Here is a 12,142-nt window from a genome sequence, read left to right on the forward strand (position 1 = left end):
ATTTACTCTCAAAGGCTGTTCTCCGAAACCATCCCCCAATAAGCAATTTCAACTATACAACTTAAACAGAAGAAAATCAAATCTATTCATATTTAGGCCTAACTGCCATTGTTAAACGTCAACTGGTCCAACACAGAACTCCTGTATCTGATATTAACATTATAGGCCATAATGAAAGGACATGTCTGTTTCTTATCTCAAAAGACCAACTTAAGGTTTTCTGAGGGTGACTATATGCATATCATGAAGACTCACAAAATAAGCAAACATCTAAATTTTTAACCTTCTTTTTAAAAGGAGCATTTGTTCAATTTTCCTACAACTCTATCCTCAAATTATATTCTATCAGGAAATTAGAAAATTCCATTTAGTATTTTAGATAATCCTGATGTCACTGACCATAAGCTTCTTAAAATTCCAAATAAGATTTTACAGACTAAGAAGTAGAAATCCTACAATCCTAATCCAGTTCACTATCCCCAATTCCACCTCACACTCCTATATTTTACCTAACTCTGCCACTCCTTTCCTTCATCTTGACTATCCCTTCTTCAGTAATCCTCATTAGAGCCATACATTGCTGTTTCAAATAGAATTTAAGGCTCCAAGATAAATTACATCCAAATCCCTCCTATTTACCTTACTGCTGAATTTATATAAAAAAGGAATAACAGAGATAGATGGCATTATACATAAAACCAAAGATTTGGGGAGGAGAAAAACAAGTCTTCTTTTCCTTTCTTTTTTATTAAAGTACCTTAGATGACCAAATTCAAAGGGGAAATGAGAAAATGAACAAACTCTAACATCAAAGATGCCTTACTATATAAACAAACAATTACTTTCTATAAAACATTAGTTCCCTCTCCAAAGAATCTTGCACAAAATTTTACAGATTATCTAACTCAGATTCTCTTCCAACTGACCTACAAAATATCATTAGTGGCTGCCATTTATTAAATGTCTTTTACTGCCAAACTTCATAGGTACTATCTCATCTGGTAATCTAAATGGTTACCATCTGTTCTAAAATTTAATGGTGAGGTGAGGACCAGAGAAGACCAAGGCATCCAAGGACAGCTATAACTGAAGGGATTTTATTGTGGCAAAATTTCACTTTCTACGGAAATAAATTTTGCTACTCTTTCACCCACTGGTCCTGTTAAGAACCTCTAAAGCAAAACCAAAGTCCTTTCCAATACCTCATATTTGTTATTATGCTACCTCTCAATCTTCTCTCTGCAGCATTAACAATCCCAGCTCCTTAAGATCTCTCAGCATCCAGGATCTGGTCTTAACACTGTCCCTGACCCTAATGCAGACCAAGACTGCAGGTTATGACGAATGTTACGCTTTTATCCATTTATTTTATTTTCTACAAAGAGCATATCCAAAGAGGAAAGTATTCAATGGCTTATCTTAAATTTAATTTTGAAAAAGGGTAATCCCTAGTATTAGGGAAAACATTTTTTATTTTCTTCTCACTTTTAAATGATTCAGTTTCTTAACTATCACATACTGAGCATTTAATTATCTAACACTACATAGACAACATCTAAAAGGTTTTCCAAAAAACCCACCAATTCTTAAACTTTTTAGTTTCTTTCTCGCTAAGGAATAATATCTAAATGTGTTCTTTTCAAAGTAGTTACAAGGAAATAGACAATTAGAGCGACAGTGATAATTAAAATGTGCACAAATCTAAGAAACAGCTGTATTAACAACCCTATTCTTACACAAAAACTAGTACAACAAAGCAGTAATCATAGTGGAAGGAGTGTGAAATCAGGAGACAAGAGGCTAGGTTCTATTCATCTTTGCTACAAACTAGCCTTGTGAACTTGACCTCTCGAAGGTATCAACATTTTCAACTAAAATTCTAGGAGAACAGACCATGGATTAAGGAGTAAATATGTTTCACAACAGCAAACCCACTCAAATTAGAATGCCAAACATTACCACTGTTTAATCCCTATGGGAAAAATTCTACTCCACAATCTTAATTCCTTCCTAGTTGAAATGATTTTCCCTAAGAAAATAAAACACATGAATTCACCATAACTATTTGAACATTTAAATGGTGCATGCTGTACTTCACAATTGTTACAGGGAAAACTTATGCTTTTTCTGTTTTAGATGAATTTTATAAAGTGACTCATTTTCCTCTCAGTATACCATAATTATTACAAGCATGGTATCTGGATCTGGAGTGCCCAGACTCAAACCCTTACACCATTCATTTAGTAGCTATGTGACCAAGGGCAAGTAACTTAACCTATCTGTGTATATACTGCATAAGATGGTTGTGAAAACTAAATGAATTGTTACATGTAAAGTGCTCAGACCAATGCACTATATATAAATCACTTAACCTGTGTTACCTACTATGACTTGTGATTTCTTAAATTCATACACTCAATCCCTCAAAATATTGCATTTTAGAACATATTTACACAAAAAGATGATCATTTTTAATTCATTGAGGCCATTATCCAAAATGAGTGTAGCTTTAAATGTGGCTCTAATTTTAAAACATGTAAACAACAACAAAAAAGGACATTTACCAAAACTGAAGAGAAAATACTGCAGTTAGCCATGAATCTTTCAAAAATGTTTCAAACAAGTGAGATTCAAGGCAAATTTCAAATGCAACAGACACATGAGAACAAACTAACTGACAATATGAAAACATAGCTGGAAAAATTATCATCATCTATTGGTTTACCTGGAAGTGGAATTGGCATGCCAGGAAGGGGAACACGAAATGGAGGTACCATTACTGGTGGAAAAGCAGGTATTGCTGCTGCTGGCTGAGGTACTGAATGAGGAACAGCAGGAGGTAACGTCTGGGGGTGCGGCTGAGGAACGTTTTGCACAGGTGTGGCTGTAGGAGCAGGAGCTGAAACACTAACTGTAGGCGTGGCAACTGAAACAGCAGAACTTGGGGTCTGATCTTGGGTTGTGGGTGCTGATAAAAGATAAAACAAAAATATGTATCACTCCTTCATAAACCATTTTACTATACTCATTCATCATTCACTCACTCAGTAAGTATTTAAGGGCCCATTCCAAGCACTAAAAGGAATTTATAACAAGGTCTCTGCCTTCGAGAAGCTTGAAAATAGTTAAATGAAACATAAAAAAATAACTAAAAAACAAAGTGAAATGGGATAAATGTATAAGAATGTAAATCAAGACCCAAAGACCATCTCTTATTGTGAGATGGTACAGAAAATTTATACTGTGGTGACAGGCCTTGAAAGATTAGGATTTCAACAAGGAAAATGACAAAGTGAAAGGAAAAAATAAGCAAGTGGTGAGAAAAATGAGTAAAAGCAAAGAGTAGGGGACAACAAGGAATTGTTTAGAAAACAAAAGACAAGCAGCCAACTAGTAAAACACTACGCATACCAACAGAACCAGTGAGTTACGGCTGGAAAGGTAGGCCAGAGGCATAAAGTGGGAGGCCTTGAACAGATGACTAAGGAGCCTGCACTTGACTGGGTAGGGAAAGGGAAGAACTTACATAAATTCAGAGAAATGATCTAAAAGAATGAACACCAAAACATATCTGTGTACACCTTTTACTTTTTACTACACATGCTTCGTTAGTTTGATTTTTTTTTATAAGAATGCATTCACGTGTTATTTATGTGACTTCGTGAATGTAAAAGGGATGTGGGGGAGGCAGAATGAAGGTTTCTGTATGGAAGAGTAATAATCACTGCTCATTTGATGAGTTAACCTGGCAGATGCATAGGAAGAAAAGGAAGAACAGAGGTGGGGAAATCAATTTCAACATATCTGAAGTTGTCCAAGCAAGGAAGAACAGAGAGAAAAAGATATGCAGTAACTAATGACTGACTGGATATGAACAAATGGAGTCAAAAACAACTTGAGTTTCTCTATAATTACTTCAAAATAAAAAGGTAAAAACAGAAAAAAAAAAAACTCAGGTTTCCAGTGTGAGAGACCAGGAGAATGTGAAATTCAGGATAATTTGCTTCTGCTAATACATTATTTTTAAATATCAAAAATAAAACATTTCATCCCTTAAACTCAAATTGTGACCCCCAAAATATATAAAATTCGTATTTCCTTTTTTAAGTTTCAGTTCTCAATATTACAAAACATTTTTTGTTATTCACAACCTATCTAGTTCCAAACAAAAATTCATTTTTGTAATTCATTTGTAACAAATACTTCATCTTTACCTTGATATAAAGAAAAATGTCAAACTTTACTTATACTGGACTAAGAATGAATTTATGAAATTAAATAAAACAGTGCTTTCCCAATCTTTATGCCAATTTTATTCTAAGGGAAAGCACACTGTTTAATGCAAACCACCCAATAATCCAACTGAAAAAAAATCTGTATCTTTTCTTTAGCTCCTAACAATGAAAAACTCACTTAGGCTGGGAAGATGTGAGCAATTTCATACTTGTTAATGAGGGACTCACCTTGGCTAAATAGACAGCAGGGCCAAACAAGTATCTTCAGGGGCCCAGGAATGAATTGTTGGTCTAGCATAGACCTAGCCTTAGGGTACAGTATCATATTAATATAATTTTATAACAGTGTGAAAAATACAAATTACATGCAACATTTGCCCAGTCCCATACATATACCATTTAGCATTTGTAATCTACTGCAATGGCTGAAAATATATCTAGTTATTCTTCCCAACTTCCCTGAGAAGTAGGATTTCATCAGCATTGTTCACAAACTTGCACAGGATAAAAGGAGTTTTTGTTCAACTGGGGTTAAAATATAAATTGCTTAAGTTTTAGTTCCATTTACCCACAGGTTTATACTGCAGTTCATAGAATTACATTTTTTAAAAATATTATGGTAATAGTATTTAGTAATATTTGCTAAAATTATGATACAAAATACTGTAGTCAGGAAAATAAAATGAGTTACAAAAGCACCAAATTTCAAAGGGAAAGGAACACCAGTGGAGATGGCAAAAAGTATTCACTCAACCTATTCCTCTTGCTGACACAGGATTTTCTGAACTTGATTAGTGGCCATGAGTCATGAGAGAGAAGGGACAAAGGCAATAAAAGAATTAACTGGGAAGCTGGGAGAATGGTAGCTAGGACTTTATAATAGGTAAAGTCCTACTAACTCCATTTGCTAAAATGACTAGTGTTAACACTAGACCTCAAAATATACCACTAATTCAGACTCAGATCTTAACTAAAAAAGACAAATGACTACCTCTAACAGATGGAGAAATATTAAGACTGTAGTATAATAACACTTCATGACATTGAATCAAGTGAAATAAAAACAGATGTCAGGAATACTCAGAAAGGCAATTTCAAAATTGATGTTTAAAGGCAGTAAAAAGAACAAGATTTTGCTATTCTGTTCTTAGAATAAAGGCCTCCCTATCACTGAAGGGTAGTACAAAAAAATGAAAAACAGGAATTCTGAATAGAATAGTTGATAATCACAAGATACCTATGGGCCTACTGATAGACCACTCCAATATAGAAATGGAACACATAAGAACAGTTAAAGTCTTTGGCTACCCACCCTCCTTAAAACAAAGTACTACTATTTCTCTTTCCAAAGAAGGCAGGGAACAAAATAGAAGCAACATAGAGCCTCCATGTAGAACCACACTGCTTTTAATTAATCTCCTTCTCCCATTACCACCACAAGCACCCCATAAAACTGGCAGTTTTCTGCCTTGCCCCACAGGTTTTAGAAGCATTTGCCTATAAGAAGGCAAAGACCCTCAACCAACTAGCTAGTATCACTGTTAAACTTTTGTGTTTTCAGAATTCAACTTAGCTACAAAAGAAAACAGACTTGTAAAGCATTATTTACCTCTTAAGTACATTTTCTCCCAAGCTCTCTAAAAATATCAAATAGGGCATTTAAAAAAACTATCCCCATATCGTATGTACCTTACTTCTTCAGTTACTACTCGTGTCAATAAAATAAAATAAAATTTGAATTTAAATTTAGTAATATGACAACTTCTCTCATGTACATATTTCTTACAAGGTAATATACACTAATAATTCCCTAGTCCCTGAAGCTACTGGGGGAGGGAGGAGAGTTAGCTTTTCTTTTTTTTCTTACTCTCTCGTATTATTCAGGTAGCAAAATAATTTAAATTACAATCACTTTTAGGGATACCTATGTATCTTCATACCAGTATCATATTAGATAATCAAAGCAATAAAATTATTTAAATATTTGGGGGCACAATCTCAGCCTGTAGACTAAGTAGCAACATACTTAAATCAAAAAAAAAAGAAAAACCCCAGAACTAGAACTAGTGGCATAAATATTCATGACAATCTTTTAAGCAAATTAATATTCTTCTCTGAAATCTATTAATCACCTCTCATCTTTATAGAAAAGATGTAACCTCTGGGCCTCTGTGACTTCATACCTGAAAATTCTCTTATCTTGCAAACTGCCTTTAACTCAACTCCACATTTCATCTGCCTGCATCTCATTTCAGGACCTATCTACCTCTAAACAAGGTTACTGAAAAGCTCCTGTTTCCCTGATTTCAACACTACCCAAAAAACAAGCACCAGAAAAATCTTCCAGAATACTGCATTTATACAGACCACCTCGCACCTGCCTGCTTCACCCATCTGCCTGGTTCTTAAAACTCTTCATATCTGGTCTCTTATTCAATATATTAACCAATATAAATCCTCCCACCTAACAATCTTATAAACTGTATTTATCCTCATTTCCTGATCTATGTTTCCCACTATTTGAAACACCTCTCCAAAATTTTGAACCTATTCAAATCCTATCACACATCCTTTATGATCAACCTCAATACCCATGTAGTCCACTCACTTGTCTCTCCGTTTTCTTGAATTCTCATATCTTCTATTTTCGCTGCATAACTCTGCACGCTATTCTCTAATTGTTTCACATGCATTATTCTTGCCTCCTCAATTAGAAAAACTGGAAACTCTGTAAGATAGGGGCCAAGACTTACACTTATTTTGCAAACCCCACAGTACCCAGCATTACTGTTGGCCAAGCTGAATAGCTATCTCTGCATTTCCCCAGTTTAGCGTCATGAATTTCAAATGGGCAAGTAAGTTCTTTTACTAATGTAAATTTCTGTTCTTTTTAGCCAAAAGTCTTAATGTTCAAAAATGTATTTTAAATAACATCAAGGATAATACCTAAAACACTAGAATCATTCTGGAATGTATTGCTACTTGTCCATTTCTCTACTCCCTAAATGAAAACATGCTGACTAGTACTCACTTGATACTGTCTGTGAAACTGAAGAGGCAGTTGTTGTGGTAGAAGTGGTAGAGGATGGGGTTGATGATGATGCTGAAGTGGATACTGCAGGTGCTGGGCTACTGGTCGTAGGGGTGGAAGCTCCTACTGCTTGTGCTTGCACTTGCACTTGCACTTGTGCCTGCACCTGGGCCTGGGCCTGAGCTTGGGCCTGGGCCTGCGCCTGTGCTTGTGCCTGGGCCTGCGCTTGAGCTTGTGCTTGTGCCTGGGCCTGCGCCTGGGCCTGAGCCTGGGCTTGGGCCTGAACCTGCGCCTGGGCTGCAAGCATAGGTGTCAGTTCTGACTGCTGGATAACCTTAACTCCATCTGGCTTGGTCCATGCAGATTCACGTGTCCGAGCATTATAATAATAAACCTGCGGAGGAAGCAAAATCATCAGTATCAAAGAATCTGCCAACTATCATTTATAAATAATAATACAACTATATTTTGTCTTGAAGAGTATTAAAGAAAAAAACTTACAAAAAGGGAAAGTACATCAAAATTGGCTGTTTGTATATGATGAGACTATAGGTAATTTTTCACTCCATTCTCCCAATTTTCTGTAATGAACACACTAACTTTTAACACACACCAAGAAAGGAGAACCAAGGTTATATTTTTGTGCACAAAGTTAACACAGCAGGCCTGAAACTGCTATCCTTAGAAAGCTCTCCTTACAATGTTGGTCCTTGGCTGGCATTTGGAAACTTAGATTTCAGGAGGGTTCCCATCATTCCCTAACTGGTAAGAATGGCTCATTATGCCTAAGCTGTTTATGCAAATAATGCAGTTTATGCTAAATACTTGCCTTCCTCCTGGGAGTCTGGAATTTGGTATGTGCCACACAGATGATACCAGATATGGGACCAGTCCCCAATGAAAACCCTAACTCCTCAGCTCAGGAGAGCTTCCCTGGCAGACAACACTTCACCTGTGTTTTCACAATTTCATGTTGCAAGAATTTAACATATTCTATAGGATTCCACTGAAAGGACTCCTGAAAACGTGTGCTTGGTTTCCTCCAGACTGCACCCCATGCACCTTTTTCTCTTTGCTGGTTTTGCTTTGTATCCTTTCTCTGTAATTAGTTTTAGCTGCAAATACAACTACACGCTGAGTCCTGTCAGTTCTCCCAGCAAACACTAAACCTGAGAGCTGTTTTGGGGACCCAAGGCACATATTTAAAATACAGGCTTCCAGAATCAGGCAAACCTATGTAAGTGCTGCAGGCCACCTTATGTCTGTGCAGAAGTCCAATCCAGTGAGACTTTCTTTGAGTCCTGCCCCACGCTGGCTTACCCAAGGCTCATTCTTAATTGGCAAAGATATAGTCACTGATCTCAATCTGCCAGAACTCCTAAGTTTTACTCTTCTGTCACCAAAAAGATAACAACCTACATACATTTTATAATTTACCTTGCCATCTGGAGTTTTATTTTCAACCCATATCTCCTCAGTAGGAGGCAGTGCTGGAGTACCAGGAGCAGTCACAGGAGGCATTCCTGGTGGAAACATCATACCGGGAGGAGGAGGCATGGTTCCCATGGGTGGAGGCATGAAAGGTGGTCTCTGTTAATTCACAAGAAGTAATGTCACTTGCATTTATTTCCTTCAAATTACTACTAAATTCTACCCAAAAGGAAAGCACTGCAAGAGAAACTAGTTTTATAGTCAATTCAAATACATTTATGTAGGTTGTGTAAGTGAAGTTTCTCTGTAATAAAAATGATTACTAAACAGACCAGAAAGAAGTACGTCAAAATACTAACAGTAGTCATCTCTGGGTTATAGCATTACGGGTGAGTTTTGCTTTATTCTTTACACCTTAACTGCTTACTTCATACACTGGGCACTGGATTACTTTCAATAGAAAAAAACTGATTCTTAATTCTTAACACCAGCCACACCAATGCCTCCACAGCTTACTTAAAATGGGATCCAACCACAAGAGAAACGTTATTTTACAAATAACACAGCAATAACTGAAAAAGAAAAATCAGATACACCTAACCCTTTATTCTCTTTTCCTACAAGAAAAAAAAATATTAGCTAGGAAAATATTCATTATTTCCCATTTTTCAAATAATAATAATGTAGCTTACCAAAGATGTTAACATCAGTAAGTTTAAAAGATACAGTAAAAAAAAAAAAATTATCCATTTTACTTTTTGGGAAAATAAGAGTTTAAATGGTATATATTACAATTAAAAAAAAAATCTCCTGCAACCATTACTGATTCAACACAATCTCTGATAATTCCTTCAATGATTGCTGACCCAACCCAAGATCCTGAACCAAACAATTTAACTGTAACTGCTGTATTCTTACTCACTAAAGCAGAAAAGACGTCTGCTATTTTGAAAACAGATTTTAAACAGGGATTAAAAGATTTCTTCTATAATCTACAAGTAACATTAGAATTCAATTATCCAAAGCATCTTAATCTGGATAATGGAACTGACAGTATGCTAAAAATGTGAAAAATAACTGTTTCATTTTCCTAAAAATGTTTTCTTCCCCCAAACTCCAGTTCTTCTGGATTCACCTTACTGTTGTTCAAGCATCAGCACTAAGGAAATCACTTGGATTTAATGTAAAACCACACAATCATCCATCAAAACCAAGAAAAGCATCACAACATTAGAAAGTATCCCATTATAACATCTGACATACTTCCATTAGAGAGTTACATGACTCCACGACATTTTATAATATTCTGCAAGGAGATTTAACTCTTAAAGGCACAGAGTAGAATAAATTCACATATAACAAGTTATACCTCAGGTCAGTAGGTCAGAAGGTTACTTCCTATTCTAACCCTGAAGAAAACATAAAACTATTTAACAATTTGTTTAAGGGGGCTGGGGAAAGGGGGGGTTGATCTTTACTAGGAAGGCAACAAAATTACTAAGCAAAGTATTAAAACCTGGTGTTTCTTCCATAAATACAACCCTATGAAAACAGAGTTAACATCACTTAAATAGTACTGTACCTCATTATCTCTTTCTATTTTTTGTAAGTTCATTCTTGATTATCTAAACTAACAGAAGGCAGATGATACTACTGTATTTATTTGGTTTCAGAATGGTACGGGCTGAATAAACCAAGAAAACACAGAAACAGTCAAAAAGAATACAATCTCAAAAGTAAATATTTGAGAGTTGATACCTTCATAACCTCAGACAATAACTGAGTCTATATACACTAAAGAGGAATATATGGCTTAGGTTAAAACACCAGAAAAGTTTTTATTTAAAGAAATCCCACAACAATTCTACTTCTAAAATTGTAAAATAACCATGCTTTTTTCCTAGGGAAGGAAAAAAATCCAAATATTGTGCTTACGTGTGTTTCTTGTCACTTTCTAGATTCTATACTAGGCATCATTCCTGGGGAGAACTGCTCAGGAATATACATATATATATATTTAAACCTATTGGCAACATCTATCATTGAAAGCAAATTTCCCCTGCTCTACATGTTAGATTTCAAACTTCATTTCCCATGAAGAAGACAGATTACTAAAGACAATTCTCAGAGATGAAAGCAGGTTAGAACTACCCTATTCAATCCTAATTTTATACATACATTTTTCTATCACCATATAAATTTCCATTCTGAGTTTCCATACTAATCATTGTTACAAGCGCTTTTGGAGAAACACATTAATATAAAGATATTCTCTTTTGTTCCCATTTTCCTATAAAACCAAGAACACAGGTTTTAAAGGCAAAACTCATATATAAAACTGACACTAATGGCAACAAAGAAACAGCTATCTCTACACTCTTTACCTGGAGATGTGGAGGGCCCATAGGTGGAGGAATCCCTCCTGGAGGAGGCATTGGTGGCATATTAGGATCAAAAGGAGGACGTCCAAATGGGGGCCGAGGTGGTGGAGGAGGGCCTCGCATCATACCAAAAGGTGGAGGAGGTCGCATGAGAGGTGGTGGGCCTCGCATCACTGCATTTGGTGGGGGAGCTGGGCCTCGGAACCTCAAGGCTTGCTGTTGAGCCATCCTGTGTGGGAAAGCAATGAATAAATTTTTCTCTCTCAAAGTAACAAAATGCAGCTACTGATCTGTAATTACAGCAAATTTTAAAAGCCCTTAAGAGCAAGCAGAGTTGGAAAGTCATCATTTTATACCACTGTAGTAGAATGCATCAGTAAGAATGACCAATGCACACCAAATCTAGGAGGAATTTTGGTGAAGGGGGTTATGTGAATGGTCTTAAAAATATCTTCCCACATGTTTCTTACAGTTGCAAAGAAGGATGAACAAAACAATATGCAATAGAGAAACTGACCTAATGTGACTGGGAGGGACACAACATCACCTATTCCAGGTAAGAATGTATAACCTCAATATAATAAAAATGAGCTATTAGGCAAACACAAAATGAAGAGTTTTCTATTAGAAAGGGGACAGCAGGGGGGTATATTCTTCAGAAATGTTGATGTTATAAAAAAAGGTGAAGGCTGTGGAAATGTTCTAGATTAAAGGAGGCCAAAGAGACATGACAACACAATACAAACTCTAGACAAGATCCTGAACAAGAGAGAAGAAATGCTATAAAGGACATACTGGATTAATAGACAACAGTGGAATATGGACAATAAAGTATTTTATCAATGCAAATTTACACTGATAACTGCGCTGTAGTTAAGGAAAAGAAGATCTCTGTTCTTAAAAAATAAACATTCAAGTATTTAGGGGTAAAGGGCCATGGTGTACATATGTATATCTTACCCTCAAATGGTTCAGAGTAACTGAGAGCGTGTAGGCAACCAAGTTATAAAGCAGAACAGGTAAAATATTAACACTAAGTGTACTACTTTCGTTTTTGTAACTTT

At 35.9% G+C, this 12,142-nt stretch overlaps 1 protein-coding gene across 9 annotated transcripts in view; it reads right to left on the reverse strand.

Annotated features, from left to right (window-relative positions):
• The window catches only part of TCERG1 (transcription elongation regulator 1), a 59,864-nt gene that overhangs the window by 41,791 nt on the left and 5,931 nt on the right, over positions 1–12,142 (reverse strand). For 5 of the 9 annotated variants that reach the window (XR_009053216.1, XM_057731912.1, XM_057731921.1 and 2 more), the window contains exons 2-6: positions 11,082–11,307; positions 8,704–8,856; positions 7,267–7,660; positions 6,844–6,963; positions 2,726–2,968 (exon numbers count right to left, since the gene is read on the reverse strand). Coding sequence is in view for 8 of the 9 variants with exons in the window: in XM_057731912.1 (XP_057587895.1) it covers positions 2,726–2,968; positions 6,844–6,963; positions 7,267–7,660; positions 8,704–8,856; positions 11,082–11,307 (1,136 nt within the window). In the remaining variant the exon portion in view is untranslated. The remainder of the gene's footprint in view (positions 1–2,725; positions 2,969–6,843; positions 6,964–7,266; positions 7,661–8,703; positions 8,857–11,081; positions 11,308–12,142) is intronic. The other 4 variants (XM_057731962.1, XM_057731949.1, XM_057731941.1 and 1 more) reach the window with 1 other exon arrangement.

Source organism: Hippopotamus amphibius, chromosome 1 (genome assembly GCF_030028045.1).
Source record: "Hippopotamus amphibius kiboko isolate mHipAmp2 chromosome 1, mHipAmp2.hap2, whole genome shotgun sequence".
In the NCBI taxonomy this organism is placed as follows: domain Eukaryota; kingdom Metazoa; phylum Chordata; class Mammalia; order Artiodactyla; family Hippopotamidae; genus Hippopotamus; species Hippopotamus amphibius.